At 35.3% G+C, this 19,327-nt stretch overlaps 1 protein-coding gene across 1 annotated transcript in view; it reads left to right on the top strand.

The window, feature by feature from the left end:
• LOC149547676 (pectate lyase 1-like) overlaps nucleotides 1-19,327 on the top strand; it is a 53,831-nt gene that overhangs the window by 19,830 nt on the left and 14,674 nt on the right. Inside the window, 1 exon segment of the mRNA XM_089794171.1 lies at nucleotides 14,446-14,621. Coding sequence (XP_089650297.1) covers nucleotides 14,446-14,621 — 176 coding nt within the window.

The following is a 19,327-nucleotide window of genomic DNA, read 5'->3' as shown; positions in this document are numbered from 1 at the left end:
TTCAGGTCAACTCATTGTTACTTTCTCACAATTGTAGCAGTGATTTCCAAATCTCTTAACAGAGTTAGTTTAACAGCCATTTTGTAAATCCTCTAACAAGGTGATAGTTCTATTGAATTGTTCTAAAGTCCTCTAGAAAGGCCACTCCTAGTAGAGTGATTAAATCCTTTAATAAGGTCACAACTCACAACGTGTTTTGTAACCTTCCTAATAGGGTTCACTTTAGAAGAGTGAAAATTGGTAACTAGTTACTTGGTGGTTTTTCCCATATTGGGTTTCTACATTAAATATGGTGTCTTTTGTGTTCATGTTATTTGTTTATGCATGCATGTTAAATCTCTATGAATGCTTAAAGATCATTAATTAATTCATCTAATAAGTTATAGAATTTTTCTATGTTACTACCGAGTGTCAACAGTAACTAGTTTTATAAGACATCTAAGGGATATGTGGATTTGTTATTATGGTAACTAATTCACTCCCCCTCTCAATTACTCCATCTATATTTCCAACAATTGGTATCAAAGCTTGTGGTGCTTGCATGAAGGATTTCAAGGATCTAAGCTAAAGATTAGGATTTATTACAAGAGGGAAATTCCAAGGCTTAATAGGGATAACTTTTCAGCAATGGCAAGATCTCATGAGACTCCATCTGGCTTCCATTGGAGATACAAGATTGAAATATCTTGATGAAGAATATGTAACTCCTTTTGGTACACTATCTGTCAATGACATTGCTGAGAAGAAGACTCATAACACCATGATGATAGAAATTGCATTAGCCCTAACCTATGAAGAATTTAATGATATCAAGGACTAAAAAACTACCTTTTCTATATGGAACAAGCTGAAGGAAATCTATGGAGGTGATGATAATGTGAGAAGAGCCAAAGTAGAAAGTCTAAGAGGACAATTTGATCAAATGAGAATGAGAGAGGATGAAAACATTACCAAATATGTTGAAAGAGTCAAAGAAAGCGTCAATGCAATCAAGGCTTCTGGAGGAGATATCAAAGAAGAAACAGTTGTAAGTAAACTTCTTAGAACATTGCTTCCCATTTATGCAATTAGATTTTCTAAAATTCAAGAAAGAAGATGTGAAGCAAATCATAAGATAAATTTAGAGGCCATAGTAGGAAGATTGACTACATTTGAGCTAGATAACTATGACAACTATGTTCTAGCTCCTAAGAACATTGAATCAACATTTGAAGCCAAGATTTCACTCAAAGAAAAGGGAAAGAAGATAAAGGATTCTTAGTCAAAAAGTGAAGAAGAATCATAATAGAGTTCTGACAGTGATCTTGAGGTGGTTGAAGCTCTACTAGCAAGGAAATATTCTAGAGGCAAAGGGAAATACAAAGGAAAGATTCCTCTAATCTATTTTTCATGTGAGAAAATTGGTCATATTGTTGCTAGGTGCCCAAACAAGAAAAAAAAGGATGAGAAGAAAGGTCACTAGTGTAATGGCATGAAAGACTTCAAATCATTCAAAGACAAAGGTAAGAAAACATGTTTCATGTCTTAGGATTCTAAGGATTCCGACAATAGTGAAGATGACATTGTTTACATTGCTGTGAAAGATGAATCTGATAATTAGGAGGAAGATAAAATGGTACTTATCTCTCATGTAAGGAAAAATGATACATGGATCATAAATAGTGGTTGCTCTCATCATATGACTAGTGATAAAACTAAGTTTGAACATTTTGAAGACTATGATGGTGGTAGTGTGAGATTTGGTAATAAAGAACCTTGTTGCATAAAAGGAAGAGGAAGAACCTCACTAACCAAAGAGCTTGTATGTGATAATGCCTATTGGGTTGAAGGACTAAAACATAATCCATTGAGTGTGGCATAGATAATCAATATTGGATTCAAAGTGGAATTCATGCATGGAAAAGCAAGACTGTTAGATGACACAGGAAAGCTAATTGGATCAAGCATACAAACAAAAGGTAACTTGTTCTATCTTGAACTTGGTGAATGTTCATGTTTTATTGCTCAAATTGAAGAAAGTTGGTTATGGCATAGAAGGTTATGTCATGTGAACTTTGATAACTTGGTGAAAATAAGAAAATTCAAGAAAGCAAAAGGCATTCTTAGTATAAAGAAACCTAATGTTGGTCTATGCAAGAATTGTCAAATTGGTAAGATGGGAAAGACTAGCTTTAAAAGTAAAAATTATTAGTTTGAATTTTTTTTGAAAATTGTGTATACGGATTTGTGTGGACCTATTGAAATTGAGAGCTATATTGGAGAAAAGTTCTTCATTCCTTTTGTTGATGATTACTCTAGAATGATGACTATCATGTATCTGAGAGATAAATTAGAAGCATTTGAGAAGTTCAAATGGTATTTGGCAAGAGTAGAAAAGGAAACAAGGAAAAGACTAAAATGCTTGAGGTTAGACAAAGGTGGTGAATTCATCTCCCATGAGTTCAATAACTTTTGTATTGAAAGAGGAATCAAAAGATAGGTATTAGCTCTTGGAACTCCTAAGCAAAATGGAATAACTAAAAGGAGAAATAGATCTATCATGGATTATGCAAGAACTTTAATGATTGAAAAGAAAATTGCTATCAACATTGCAATTCATACCTTGAACCAAGTACAGTTGAAGAAGGACTCATTCAAAACCCCCTATGAGTTATGGTATGGCTACAAACCCAATGTATGTTACCTAAAAGTATTTGGAAGTAAATGTTACATTTTGAAAGAATCTAGAAAAGGTAAATTTGACATGAAGGGTGATGAAGGCATATTTTTGGGATATTCTTGCAAGAGTAAGGCATATACATGTTTGAATTTGTCTAGTCACAAAGTTATAGAAAGTGCACATGTGAAAGTTGATGAGTTTACAGAAAGGACTGAAGAAGAAAGCAAAAAGGAACCAAAAGATTACAAAAGATTTATTTTTGTTGAACCTGATACAGTGCTAGATACATTTGTTAATAAAGAAACTTCTACTCCCAAGTCTTCAGTCACCAAGTTGCAAGAAGTTCAAACCGAGTTGCAAGAACCCAAGTCACATTTAGATGCTACCAAGCCAATGCCTACTAAGTCTGAAGGACCCGACCAACAATCAAAATAGCCAGAACCTAAAATTGAAATTCAAAATGAAGATAGTGGAACTCAATCAAAAGGCAAGAAACCTATGTTAGCCAACTATGTTAGGAGACATCATACACCAGATTAGACTACTAGAGACAAATCTGAAGGTATTATGACAAGAAGTAAGCTAAAAGGTACTTTTTTACTTGTTGATTTTGAACCTAGAAATGTCGAAGATAAATTAGAAAATTAAAGTTGGATTGAGGCTATAAATGAAGAGATAGATCAAATAGAGAAGAACAGAACTTGGACTCTTGTACTAGGCCTAAAGATAAAAATGTGGTTGAAACAAAGTGAGTATTTCGAAATAAGTTGAATGAAGATGGTAAGGTATCTAGAAACAAAGCTAGATTGGTATGTAAAAGCTACTCTCAAGAAGAAAGAATTGATTATGGAGAGACTTTTGCTCCTATTGCAAGACTGGAAGGTGTTAGGACCTTACTTGCATATGCTGCACACAAAGGATTTAAAGTATATCAAATGGATGTCAAATTTGCATTTCTCAATGGTATTCTAGATGAAGAAGTCTACATTGAACAACCTGAATGTTTTTTTGATTTAGATAAGAAGGACATGGTCTACAAATTCCACAAAGCATTGTATGGTCTTAAAAAAGCCCTCAGAGCATGGTATGAAAGATTGCATAACTATCTTATTTGGATTGGTTTTTAGAGAACTAATGATAACAGTAGCTTATATATCAAGGAAGGACCAGATAACAAAATTATTTTGGCAGAAATATTTGTGGATGATACTTTGTTCACAGGAAATGATGATCTATGCAAAATTTTTTTAGAGCAAATGAACAAGGAATTTGAGATGTCCATGTTTGGTGAGATCAAATTCTTTGTTGGTCTTCGAATTCAGTAGAGCAAGAATGGTATCTTCATTACTCAATCAAAATACATCAAGGAGATACTCAAAAAGTTTGGTATGGAAGATTGTAAACTAGTGGAGACTCCCATGTGTACTAGACTAAAGCTTACCAAGGATGATAAATCAAAAGAGGAAATCAAACCTTATATAGATCAATGATTGGAAAGTTGTAGCATGTAGTTCATACAAGACCGGATATTGCTCTTGTAGTTGGTATTGTAGCAAGATTTTCAGAAAAACCAAGAGAAAATCACATGATGTCAATCAAAAGGATCATGAGATACTTGAAAGGCACTGAAGATTATGGATTATAGTACAAATTTGGAGGTAATCTGGACTTGAAAGTGTTTATTGATGTTGATTGCATAGGAAACATTGATGACAGAAAAAGTACAAGTGGAGAAGCATTCTTTCTTGGAAAGAGGTTGGTTTCTTGGACAAGTAAAAAGAAAAATTGTACATCCCAATCTATAGTAGAAGCAAAGTATGTTGTAGCAGTAGTAAACTATTCTAACATTGTTTGGTTTGAATAGTTGTTAGAAGGTATGAAGGTAGACATCAAGGAACCATTTGTTATGTTTTGTGACAATACAAGTGCTATCAACATATCTAAAAAATCTAATGATGCAATCAAAAACCAAGTACATTGCAATAAAGTATCAAGTTTTTAGAGAATTGGTGTAGGATAAGGAGATTAGATTGGAATATGTTTGTACAAAAGAATAAATTGCTGACATATTCACCAAGCCATTACCTAAGGATGCATTCTTGTATCTAAGAGGTAAGCTAGGGGTCATTCAGCTTTCTGAGGCTCACTAAAATGAAGTTTTTCTTGATGCATCAACAAGAACAAAATTGACGATACATCAATTGATGCAACATAGTCATGGGAACATTGCATATGAATTAGTACTTAGGGTACATTGGTACTCATTTCGCTATGTTGTCAAAGAGGGAGACTATACTGTCATATCTTTCTAAAATTTGAATTTGATTGTGGAGAGATTGCTATTTTGAAAAGAAGCTATGTAATTCCTTCACAGAGGGAGATTACTATATTTGAGAAGTTTGTGAAATATAATCTAAGAGGGAGAAATGTTCTATCAAACAAAGAGTTGTTCTCAAATTTCATTTGCTATGACATTTTGTGTTGCCATCAATGCCAAAGAGGGAGATTGTTAGATATAATTATTCAATTATGTGTTGTCTTTGATGTTACACAAATGTCATATCAGTTATCAGACAGAGTCTACCGAGCTCAGTTGGTCAGCAAAGAAAACTACAGAGTCTACCAAGCTCAGTTGGTTAGCAAAACAAACTACAGAGTCTATCGATCTCAGTTGGTCAAAAAAGAAAATTCCAGAGTCTACTGACCATTCCTAAAAAATCCTCTGTGAAAATAGTTTCTACCAAGCTCACTCGGGCATCAAAGGTTTCTGTGGCAGAAGTCAGTTTCTACCTAGTTCACAAAGTCAACAAAGGAAAGTGATTGTTTGTTGAGTTCACTCAGTCTCCAAAGTATTTTGCACAGTTTGTAGTGTTTATCAAGTTTCACTTGGTTAACATTGGAAATCATTTCTGGAGTAGTGTTTATTGAGCAGGGTCAATGAATGAAGGATTTCATTGTTTTGGGAAATAAAACTTAATTGTTTTATGTAATATTTGTAGCCGACTGATGTAATGATCATTGGTAATTGTAACTTGTAAATGACTCGACTTGACAATTTGTAAGGTATAAATAAAAGGTTAAGTTGTGAATTCTAAAGCATGGATGAGTGTAATGATTGAGCATGCAAGTGTATTGATTGTGAAGAAGGTGTGAACAAATTTTGAAGAAGGATCAGATATCCTTGAGGAGCAGGAAAGTTGTATTTGATCAGAGAGGATCTAGTGAAGTAGAATAGAGATCTATATCAAAAAAGTTTAGTTGCATCTCAGTTAGGTCAACTCATTGTTACTTTCTCACAATTGTAGTAGTGATTTCCAAATTTCTTAACAGAGTTGGTTTAAATGCCATTTTGTAAATCCTTTAACAAGGTGACAATTCTATTGAATTGTTCTAAAGTCCTCTAGCAAGCCCACTCGTAGCAGGGTGATTAAATCCTTTAATAGTGTGTTTTGTAACCTTTAACAGGGTTGGCTTCTAACAGGGCTCACTTCAAAAGAGTAAAAATTGGTAGCGAGTTACTTGGTGGTTTTTCCCATATTGGGTTTCCACGTTAAATCTGGTGTCTCCTGTGTTCATGTTATTTCTTTATGCATGCATGTTAAATCTTTGTGAATGCTTAAAGATCAAAAAATAATTCATCTACTGAGTTAGAGCATTTTTCTGTGTGACTACATAGTGTCAGTAGTAACTAGTTTTATAAGACATCTAAGGGATCTCTAGATTTGTTTTTGTGGTAACTGATTCATCCCCCCCTCTCAGTTACTCCATCTATATTTCCAACATGATCTAGTTGGACTACAATTGTAATAAATAATGGAGAACCTAGGTGCCATTAGAAAAACCAAGAGTGCATAGTGCAAATTTGGATCAATCCTAATTTGCATATTTTTTTATGTTTAGAACACATTCCCATATTTTGGCAAGGTGAGTTGGAAGACAAACAGATTAGTTGTAGTGCAAATCAATGAGTACATTGAGAAAATTGGTGAAGACTTTGAAACTATCATGACTAGCTATTTTGAAGACTTCAAGAAGTCTATGAATCCTAAGATTAGAATACCTATTTCATTGGTTGAATAATATTACAATGACATATGTTTTCTTGTTTATATTGATTATACATATGTATAGGCTACCATACCTAGTGTAAGATGGCTAAGACCCTTAGGATATGAGATTAATGTTGATGAAGCCTAAGCTACCATCACCACAGTTCTTGCTGAGGAAGTTGATAAAATAGCCAAAATATTTGGAAATTATGATGTGATGAAGTCCAAAGTTGAGATGGAATTGAAGACAAGCTCCACATTGACGAAGAAAGACAAATTGGTGAAGAAATTAAAGGCCAAATTTGGTGAAGGTACAGGTGAAGAAGATGATGATGATGATGAAGATGAAGAAGAGGAAGAATAGGAACAAGCTAAAGAACCTCTTGCATTAACCTAAGGATTGGGAGAAGATAAGGATAAAGATGATAATGACAAAGAAGATTGCTAAGCCAAGCCCAACAAAGCCTACAACACCAACAACTAGGGCAAGCACATGAGCCACCACACAAAAGGCCAAGGCTACATAATAAAGAGGTCTAGAGTAGAAGAAACAAAGAAGGAAATGCATTACACAACCAAAAAATGATGATGAGATAACATAATTAGAGGATACAGGCCAATTTAGAGTGGTAAGCCATCCACCAAAATCTGATCTTAAAAATATCTATGAAAATGTTAAAAATAATGTAGGCTTGACTAGTTTCAAAATTATTAATTTTGAAAATCTTGGTAGAGAAGAGTAGAATTTGATTGAAGAATCAATATATGAAATGATCTCTAAATTCAAGAACACCCCACTTGAATTAGATAATACCATGCCAAAGGAATTATTTATTATTGTTGAAAATAAATGGCATTATTGTTTAAACCTAGAGAAACAAATTAGAGAATCCACATTAGCCCAGGTAATGCAATAATTGGTAAAATGGTAGATTACAAAGGCCAACGAGAAATATGGTGGAAGGTTTGCACCAAAATATAGGACATTCAACATTCTTCAGAATAACATTGAAGATGTTGTGAAGAAATCCACTCGAATGTGGAAATTAATTTATGGATTGAAAACTATCAAAGAATGAGAAGAAGATCCCTTTGAGAGTAGAAATAATGGAGATGAAGATGATGACAAGGAGGAAGATTAAAAAAGGATAATACTATGGAGGAGATACAAAAGAAAGATGAAGACATGGCTACAACTAAAGAGTAGTAGGAAGAATAGAGTGTGCAAGACACACAAATACCAAGTATGAGCCCTCCTCATGACACTAGTATACCTTCAGAAACCATAATTGTTAAGGATGTTCCTGATAGTTCAACTTAGAACATCAATCCTTTAACTAAAAAATATCTAAAGAAGATTCTTGACCAATCTACACTACAAGAAAGACTATGTGAAAATTCAGTATTAGTCAATGTAGATGAACTTTAAAAGGTAGTAGCTGATATCACAAGGGATAAGGTCAATACACAAGAACCACGATCTTCCATCCTTTCAGCTACTAGTCCTCAACGTTTATTTAAACATTAGTAGAAACATCTATTAAGGTTGACACAAATGATACAGTTGATTTAGTTGAACAAAGGAAAGCATAAGAAAAGGAGACAATAAAAGAGAAAACATGACAAATAGATGTATCTGTACCTAAAGAACAAACACAAGAACAAGGTGCAACTTAAATCATTTTGATTGATGACAGTAGATCTAAAGAGAGAAAGGAGCAAGAAGCTATTCAAGTATTGGTAACATTACTAACATCAAGCACTCCTACAAAAATCCTTTAGAGGTAGAGCACGAAAGTTGTACCCCTACAAATTCTAGCACCAAGCTCAAGCTCTACAAAAGTTGACAAGGTAATTCACTGTGGTGACATAACTTTAGATGAAGAGATCATTGTTCCTTAGTTTGATTATGCAACAATGACTATAGAGAAAATAGGGATATTACAACAAGCTTTAGAAAGAGGAAGCACCAAGAAGTTCTTAGAAAGGAATTTAGGCAAAAGCAAGCATTACAAGACATCAAGGAAATCTTCTTAGATGCATCCAACTTTCCTACACCTAAAGAAACAAGGCCTCTGTTGGAACAATTGTTAGAAATTGTTGAAAAGTGTTGGTATAAATAAGTATTTACTTATTACACTTTACTTAATTTTACTTAGGTTAATGAATTATTTTATTATTTCTTAAGTGAGACACTTAGGAGTTTGTGTACTCTTATGAGTTGTCATGGTTACAATACTATAGTAAGAAACTCTAATTTAGTTGTCATGTAGACAACATAGGTATTCACACTCCTAATTTAGCACATGGTGTCTACAATATTATTGTGTGTTCTACACCTTTGTAGGCTTATCCTCTCATCATCACACTTACTCTTGTGCTTAATGGAAGATAACCCATATCCAATGGACATGTGTTTGGTTGTATGACTTATCATGTTGTTGATGCCTATGCATTCTAGAAGCATTTCAGAGGCCTTTATATATAGGAACTCCTAGTGTACTTTCATACATATTGAATGCATATTTTATCATCATTATGATCATACTCTCTTTGATCTACTATTGTTCTTGTGCTTGAGTTCCTTAGTCTTTGGTGAATCTTTCCCTAAGGAAAAATCTTACATGGTATCAGAGCTTGGGGAGATTCTTTTCACATATTCATTTGAGACCATTGTTGCTTCAATAACTTGACCTAGATCCACATAATATGCAAAAATTGGGAGTGTCTAGAGCCTTATATTATTTTATTATTTGGCAACACTTACTAACAGTCTAGCACATTACAAATCTAGGAGGCTACAAATTTTTGGCAGACTTGGCAATCACATCCAGCTATCTCAATAACCTTTAGTAGACTTTGTTGCTTATACATTGAGTAGGCATCATTTTAAACAATGTGTGAGTTAGCTTCCCCACCAATGTGAGACCATTTACCCTTCACTGGCATCATAATCCCATCCTCTGGTGGGTTTTAAACTTTCCATCAGCACCGAGCCCCCAATGGCCATTATCTTTGCCGCCTATTGCACTTCCTCTAGCACTATTTTAAAGATTGTAGTGCCTAGTAAAAGTAAAACTGGAAATAGTTTCAACTTCATCTGATGCACGTGGCCCTCAAAGAACCTACCACTTGTCAAGGAAATGCTACCCACCCTTGTACACTCAATAGCCACATGTTTTTACACGTCAACGGTAGCAAGCAACTCAGTCAGCTATCCGTGACCACATCACCAAATCTATACAGTGACATGTGGAAGGCTATATAATTTGTACAAATACATTCAGCATCTGTACTACGATGTCACCCTAGTGGGCAATTTTTTGTGCTAACATCAGTAGTCCACTATCCTAAATTTGATGGTCATCTAACAATTATCTAGGGGAAAATTTGAATTGCTACAACAATCATTTGATCGTCAAATTTAACCCCATCTTTTTCTTATCCAATTCCTCTCCAGATTAATTTTTGATTTGACATTCCAACTTTGGGAAGCCATATCTTAGTCATTCAGACTCCAAATCAAATGAATTTTTTTTTATTTTGGATAAATTTCCTAAACTTTTTAGTCGTTCAATTCTTTTCTGATTTTGGTGCACAAATTTGTCAAAAATTGCATCTCTTGGCAACTATACCTATCTAATCCTACATTTTACAACATCAAATACTTTGTACAGGCTCATCTAGACATGAAAATAGGTTTCATTTTTTTTGAAAGTGACTTATTTTTTGTATGCTTTCTAGATCTACATTCAAATTATAGGGTTGTGTGGACAAAAGTGTCAATTTTAGAATTAGGTCCTTTTCTATTTTTGAACTCCATAAGGAGGTTGTAAAAAAAAAAATAGAATTTCACTAAGGCCAAAATTAATAAGTGGCCATTGTGAACACACTACATATAAAGTTCCAAAAGCATCTTTTTTTGTAGGTTTCTTTATTGAGTGAAAAGGGGGGTGTTCTTAGTGTTGTGTTCCTCTTTTTGCATCATGGGACATTTTAAGTTTCCTAAATTAACTCCACATAACTATAATACATGGTCCATTAAAATGTGGTGTCATTTAATTCATAAAGGACTTTCTCAATATGTAGATGGTACCCTTCCTAAACCAATAGGTGATTAAGTATCTACAACTAAAATCTCAGCTTGGGAAATAATGAATAGGAAAGCCCTAGGAGATATTTGTTTAAGGTTTGAAGACAAGATCATTTATTAGACCCAAAAGTCTTATATATCCAAGGAAGCTTGGGATACCCTCCAAATCTTATATGGTAAAGTGTTTGAGGAAGATGTTTTCAAAATTAAAGATCAGCTTGTCTCCTTAGATACAAAGACATATGATTCCATGTAGGATTTTATCATAAAGGTGAATGAATTAAGAATTAAGCTTGATGATTGTGGGAGTCCTATTGAAGATGATAGGTTAATCTATCTCATTCATAATAAGCTTCCATTGGAGTACTCCACATTCATTTCTTCTTATAACACCTCAAAGACTACATTAGGGTCTATCTATTAGAAAGTCTCTTTTGATAATTATGCTATACTATTGGATGAAGAAGAAAAGAAGTTGAAATCAATGGGAATTCTCCAATCATCTAAGTCTAAGGCATTGGTGGCCAATAATGAGGGTTCTCAAAATTCAGTAGGTCAATCTTCGAATAAAGGAAAGGAAAAGAATAAGAAGTGGAAGAATAACAAATCAAAAGATGCAAAAAAGACAACACCATCATCAAATCAACAAGGCAAGCCTTCCCCAAATTCACATAAGAAGGGGGACAATAATAAGGACTAGAGAAAGTGTGCTTATTGCAAGAAGTTGGGTCATGATGAACATGAGTGTTATCATAATACGATTGATGAGTTAATGAACATCATGAAGAAACATGATGTTTAGCTACCTAATGCTTATAAGGAGAAAGGATCTTCTTCGGCTTCAAAGGGAAAAGGGTAAGCACTCATGGAAAATTCAAGTTCTTCATCAGAATGGAATCTTGACTCAAGTGCCTCATATCATATGGGTTCTTCAAAAGGAGATTTTTCTTTATTGAAGTAGTAAAAGGTATTGGACATCCTTGTAGGAGATGATACAAAAATGGAAGTTGAAGAGAAAGGAAATGTAGAGATGGAAAATGGAGAGTTAAAATATGTTCTCTATGTTCCTAAACTAAGCTATAATCTCCTCTCAATTTACCAAATCACTCACCTTGCAGATGGCCACAAAGTTGAGTTCCTTCCTGACTCAGTAAAGGTGTGATGTCTAAAAGATAACTCATTGGTTGCAGTGGGGAAAGGTAATCATGCAAAGGTTGTATTTTTTCTCTCACTTTGTGCCTAAGTCTCCTTTACAAGCCTTTTTGACTCAATCCAATTCACAAAAAAAATTATGGCATGAGCAGTATGCACATATTTCCTTTCACTATCTTCAGCAACTTTTCTCAAACAAAATGGTCAAAGGTCTACCTATAATAAACTTTTCCCATGCTGAATGTTCAACATGTTTAGTGGATATGCATCCAGAGGAGAAGTTACATAAAAGGAAGTCTTCAAGAGCAACACTGGTTCTTCAATTGGTTCACAGGGTACTAGTAGGTCCTTTTACAGTGACTTCAGTCAGCTAGGGTCACTAAATACTTACTTTCAGTGATGACTTTTCATGATATACTTGGGTTGACTTTCTTCATCACAAGAATGAAGTGTTGGATAAGTTTCTAACATTAAAGACTTATGTTGAATATAAATCAATGAAAGCCATCAAAGTTCTTAAAATGCACAATGAAAGTAGATATGTGAAAAAAAGACTTAAACACTTTTTCAAACTTGAGGGAATTGATATTCATAATCCACTATCATTCAGTTTGCACAAGATAGATATTGCAGCACTGAGATTATGAACTCTTAGGTCAATAGAAATTTGTATGATACAAGCCAAGTCTCTAGATCCATCACTTGAAGTCGAAGCAATTAGTAGTGCCAATCACATAGTTAACAGGTCTCCTCATAATGCCTTGGATGGAAAGACACCTTTTGAGGCATGGTGTGGAAGAAAGCTAGTTGTGAGTCACTTCAGAGTCTTTGGTTGCCCAAGATGGGCAAACATATCCTCCAAGGGATGCAAGGGACCACCACCTAGGCCTTGTATTTTCATTAGATGTGAAGATGGTGTTAAGGCATACAGACTTATGGATCCCAAGACACATGAGATTTTTGTGGAGAAGGATGTTCACTTTGAGGAAAGTTCACCCCGATTGTCCTTTAATCCTCTCCACACATCATACATTATGGAAACTGATAGTGACACTAGAAATAGTACTTCAATAGATTCAGATACATGGGGTTCAATTGATCGTTACAGTGAGAGGTCATGACATTAGCATATTCCACATTCATATATAGCCATAATGATAGGTCTAGAATAGAAAGGTACACCTAGTCTTCTAGTTCCAACATCAGAGGATGACTACATAGTAGATATTTTAGGTTTGTTTGTGGAGTCATACATAGATATTTTAGGTTTTTTTGTTGAGTCATACATAGAAGATTTGGAAGACATCATTGATGATATACATCTTCTCTTTGATGAAAAAGATCCTTCTTCGGTTGTTGTGAGGGCTCACTCTGACCCTCATGTCCATTCTCTACATGATCAATCTTCATAGGTTGATGTGATTATGGATACTTATGTAGAGCAGTTGTAGAAGGTCTCTTTATTAGTTGAGGAGACAATAAATTCTTTGAGATAGGTTCTACATACATCCTTGCTAGATTCAATAGTGTTGTTTTCAGCAACATTGGAAGGGGTGATAGTAAGTATCAACACAGCGATAGTTGAGCAAGTTTTAGAGGCATCACTGATCATTAAGATTCTTTCTACACATAAGGGAATCATCTCTTATGTACCTATGATATTGTTTCTTCCAAAGGGGAGGAACATTATTCAGCAGTCCTGGATTAGCTTCTACATTGGAGTGGCTATCACTAATTGGCACTCTACATTTGGGGTGGGTGGGACTACCTTGTCTCTTTTCCTCTTCTTTCTTATGGGGGGACCTTTTCCTCTGATAGGGTTTTGTCCTTCTCATTCTTCAATATTTTATATACTTGATGTATGTTGTAATGGGGGGGTGTTGATTACTCCATCCATTCATGCATCTAGTCTTTTCATCTCTCTTTTTGGGGGAGAGTTTTTCCCATGAGTTTTTCCCTCTTTCTCCACTTTATGAGAGATTAAATTTCATTATGTATGTGGGTATTTAACATGGCCTAGTAGCCAAGACCCATCATGCATTTCATCTTAGCTTTCGTAAGCTTAAGTGCATTCCCCTAAGTTGCACTTAAGGGGGGCTTTTGGTGTAAATAAGTATTTACTTATTACACTTTACTCAAGTTAATGCATTATTTTATTATTATGTTTTATTTTATTATTTTTTAAGTGAGGCACTTAGGAATTTGTGTACTCTTATGAGTTGTCATGTTGACAACATTGGAGTAAACAACTCTAATTGAGCACATGGTGTCTACAACACTAGAGTTTGCATACACTAGTACATTTGACCCCATTTTTAGACCAAATTTTTTGACCATCTACTAAAATAGGGTCAAATTGTTTAGAATAGGCAAGAAAAAATGTCCTTTTTTAAAAAACCATGACTATGTTGGTTGAAATTTAGACCAACATGGGCTTGTTATGTTAAAATAAAAAAAATTATATTTTGCATGGGTTGCAAGTGGAACTGTAGTTGGTCCATTTGGAGGAGGAGGATTTGTGAGGGGTATAGGAGGAATAATGGATATTGTGTACCATATGCTCACGTAGATTCAAATTGTAGGGCCTTGGTAGGTCAGGCTGAAGGTTTTGACAGATTCTCTGTTGGTGGCTTGCATGGATCTCTCTACCATGTCACTTCTTTAGCTAGTAAGATATGTTTTTGCTTCAATTTAAGTTGCTTGGGTTGGTTTTGAGATACTTCTACTTTTTGGTCAGCTGGGTATGACATGTTTCTATGCTTATGTACATTTGATGCAATCAAATTTCCTTTTATGGTAGCTTTTGTTTTTGTCAATTTGGGTTTCTTAGATTTAATGATATTTTGCATTGGGTGCAACTAAATTTCCATTTGAGATGGTTTTAGTTTTGTTCATTTGGGTTTAATGTAACATGATTCGGGTACGATTGAATTTACTATGGGCAATTCTAGTTACTGGGCATTTGAGTTTCTTGGATTTAGATTTTATATTGTACATTGGGTGCGATAAAATTAATGTTATTATATAATTAGAGATTTTTGTCTTTTGAGTTTATTAGTGTATATGAGCAATGTTAGTATGCTAATAGAAACCAAATTTAAATAAAGCTTCTACAAACTAAACAAAATTCATAAACTTCAAGATAGACTAAGATGAACTCTGAATTGAGAATATGAGCCATTAATGGACTTTCTCAATGAGAAGCTCTCTTGTTGAGTGGCTTTGTCTAAATAGATAGGATGTATGCTCAAACTTATGCTTCAAAAAGGGCTTCAAATGGAGTTGGAATTTGGGTGTGAGTGTATGGTTTTGATGTAGAATGGCTTCTTAAAATGGCATTATGACTTTACTTCATGGATTGTGTTGTTTTGCAAAGGGGAAGGATCCAATTTATAGGCAAGAGGCTTGAGGGATTGAGGGCTAAGATGCAAGGATGGGAAAAAGCTCATGGAGGGCTTAGATTGCATGAGAGGAGAGCACATGGATTGTGCATCCTTATAGCCAATCAGGGAGTGACACATGTCATAGGGTGAGAGGATGGAGGAAAGGGGAAGGATGAGTCAACAAAGGAGGCTCAAGGGATAAAATTTTCATAAAGACCGTCATAATGGCTTGTAAGAGCAACAAAAGGGCTTGGAAGAGTCATTTATGTCGTAGTGGGCTTCATAAAGTTTTATGGTTGGGATATTTTGAAGGAGATGAGAGTAATTTCGACTTGGGCTTGATTAGGATTGTGCAAATGATTAGAGGATGTATTAGGATGGTTTAGGATTATCTTAGGGATAGGCAAGTGGATGGCATTTAATGAGGGTGGGTGAAGGAGGAGATATTTGTTAACTTTGGCTTGGGTTAGTAAGTCTTAACCCATGTTTAGAGAATGTGACAAGGTTAGGAGGGGATTAGGATTAGGTTTAAAGACATCTTCTAGAAGAGTCTAGACTTTGGATGAGGATAAAGACTTTCTAGAATAGTCTAGAACTTCCTAGGATGAGGATGAAGACTTTCTAGAAGAGTCTAGAACTTCTTAGGATGAGGATAAATTAGATTTTTAGGAAATAAATAAAGTTTTATTTATTTCAAGGGTTTGGGTTTAGGAGATATTTATTAAAACTTTTTTAATAAACATGAGGATTAATATTTAATCTTAATTAAATATTTTGAGTTGGGATTAGGGGTAGGAAATGATGGGATTAGCCTTTAATCAAAATTAAAGAAGGATTAGAAGATTTTGGAAGAAGTTAGTGGTCTTAAGGAAATTGGCCAAGTTTTGGGCAAAAAATAATTTTTTTATTTATTTTGAGTTTTTTGGTCAATTTATTAATTAAATAACTAATAAATAAGGAAATAATGTTTAAATAAGATTTAAACATTTTTGGGAGGGATTCTTTAATTAAATATTTTAAATTAAGATAAGGGGATTTAATGGCATAAAAATAAATTAATTAATTAAATAAATAATTAATTAATAAATGATGATGTCATCAGGAATTTTTCAGAAAACAAAAATACTTTATTTTCTAAAGGTTTTTAGGTGTCTACATTTTTCCCCTCTTTGATGTGATGCCGCAAGTGGCATGGCATCAAAGATAAGAAAATAAGATGCCCAAGGCTAGAGCAAAAGAGGAGAGAATGGACTGCAAGATGCCCCCTCAAGAAGGCAGCGGGGAGAGAAAGTGAGGCTCGACGACTTCTTCAAAAGTACAAGAATCCGAGATGAGAAAAAAGACTCAGATTGGCTTAAGAGAAGAGGTTTAGTTAGCTCAAACTCTCACTATGGGAGAATGATAAAGGGAGAATTAGAGGCACAAGAGGAAGCAAGCTTAAGTTCTCAGGGATTGCAGAGGATGAAGGAGCAGAGGGCTATAAAAGGAATCTAGGATGGGGAGATGGATGAGGGGCTTAAAAAGCTTATGCAACAGGATGTCAAAGAGTCAGATTGGCGAAAGATGGGTTTCGGAGATCCCTAGGACTAGGATTGTGAATCTCGAAAGATGAGGCTTGGTGGATTGATCTAGATTGGTGGATCCCTAAGACTAGGATTGTGGATCCCTAAAGCTAAAGGTGAGGAGTGATTCAAAGAGATACTGATGCATAAGCTGGGGTAGGAGAGATGGATGCTAGATATGGATGGGGGATAATGGAGATGAAGGAAAACCATTGAAGCTTTTTGAGCGGGGGGATACTTCAAAGAGAAGTACCACCATGTAGTTGAGCACTAGATTTGCTATAGGACTGTTGGTTAATTGCCAAGGTTACCAAGAACATCAAGGCCTTTTCACCAACTATCTAGAGGATTGACGAACTGACTCAAAACAAACATGCAAGGATTGCCCCAACATCACACATGATTCCTAAAGGAAGCAGCGTGGAACCGACACTGGGTAACCCACAAGTAGAAAAGAAAAACAAACCAAAGACCTGATCAAGACCTTACGTTCAGATTGCCCCATTCGTAGTATACCATGATATGGAAGATCATGGAAACCTTGAGGAGGGAACAAAAGGATTGCTTGGAAAAGATATTTCAAGACCCAAAAGGGAAGATTCTAAATCAAAAGAAAGTAGAAATCCAAAAGAGAATTGTTTGCCAATGAGATGGGTAGGACGAGGTACTAACAAACCAAGATCAGACAGGAGGAAAGCTATATCCTATAAGGATCTATCAGAGAGTACCTAAGTTGATGGATCTAGATGAGTGATGCATCTAGCAAGCTGAACTAAGAAGGATAACACTTTGGTGATGGGAGATCTAGCTAAAGGATTCATTGGGATAGCTAACCAAGGGTTGTATGATGTGTGCAAGATGTTGAGTAAGAACGATCTGACACGAAAACTAGATAGATACAATGGTACTAAGCTAAAGAGGATGTACAAGCTAACGGACCAAGATATCTTACAAATGTACAAGGTTGTTCAAGTTTGGGTTTTGTGAGATGGAAATGTTTGTGAAGGGTGGGATGTCTGCAATAGTTGATAGGCGGATAGGTAGATGGTTTGGGAAAAGCTTAAGTGAAAATGGGATTCTTTGTGTGCATGTGATAGGATACAAGCTAGGATACAAGATCTGGCATATAATACAAGTTAGAATATGGTACAAGCTTTCGACAAGATTTGGATATACAAGCTATGATACAAGGGATGATACAAGATTTACAAGCTGGGGTACAAGATTTACAAGTTGAGGTACAAGATTTACAAGCTATACAAGAGGTATTTACAAGCTCCATTAGATTTTGGATATTTGGTTGGAACACCAAGGGAACAAGAAGGTGTTTTATGGGATGGTGGGTGAATGGATGAGGGATAGGATAGTGATAGATAATGGAATAGTATTAGTACACAAGGCACCTGAATTACCAAGTTTTCACCAAGGTACCTATCCAAGGCGCTTAAATTGCCAAGTTTTCACCATTGGACGCTTATTTCTCTTTACTATTTTTTTTTGTATTTTTCAAAAGATGGGTATACCAAGGATCTTTAAGCATAGAACTTCTTGAGATGAATGATGTTAGTAGGATCATTCAAGAGTTCTCCTTCTGGTGTAGATAGCTGATAGGCTCTAGAGCTAAAGGATGCAATGACAACATAAGGACCAAGCCATGTAGGTTCAAACTTGCCTTTCTTTTCTTGATCTGCTTGGACTTTCATGTTTTCTTTGAGGACCATGTCACTTGGCTGAAAGTGTCGTGGAAGAACCTTCTTGTTGAAATTCCTTTTGAGATGAGTTTGATAGATGGTGAGATGATCATAGGCTTTTTGTCACTTCTCGTCTAAGAGATCTAGCTAGGTGAGCCGAGCTACTCTGTATCCTTCATCTGATATTTGCCCTTGCAAAGATATGCGCAAGGAGGGAAGTTCAACCTCTATAGGTAGTACCACTTTGGCACCATAGACTAGGGAGTATGGAGTTGTGCCTATGGATGTATGGAAGGAAGTTCAATAGGCCCATAGGGCTGGATTTATTTGTAGGTGCCAATTGCGGCCGGAATCATTGACAAATTTCTTTAGGATTTTGAGGAGGGTTTTGTTAGTTGCCTCTGCTTGGCCGTTACCTTGTGGGAAATATGGGATAGAAAAGAGGTGATGGATGTAGAGGGAAGTGCATAATTCTTCCATGTTGAGATTTTCAAAGTTACCTCGGTGGTCGGTGAAGATGGTGGATGGGATGCCGAAGTGGCAAACAGTGTGGTATAAGATGAACTTGGAGAACTGAACTCCTATAGTTGAGACGAGGGGGACTAGTTCCACCTACTTAGTGAAATAGTATGTAGCTATTATTATCCATTTATGTCCATTAGATGAGAGGGGAGTGATAGTTCCAACTAGATCAAGGCCCCAACAAACAAAAGGCCAAGGTGGTGCAATAGGCTGTAG

This window comes from Cupressus sempervirens, chromosome 7, assembly GCF_028749045.1.
Source record: "Cupressus sempervirens isolate cs-2001-9-10 chromosome 7, ASM2874904v1, whole genome shotgun sequence".
NCBI classification, from domain to species: Eukaryota; Viridiplantae; Streptophyta; class Pinopsida; order Cupressales; family Cupressaceae; genus Cupressus; species Cupressus sempervirens.
The sequence above is the reverse complement of the archived record's forward strand: the minus strand, read 5'-3'. Positions and strand labels throughout refer to the sequence as shown.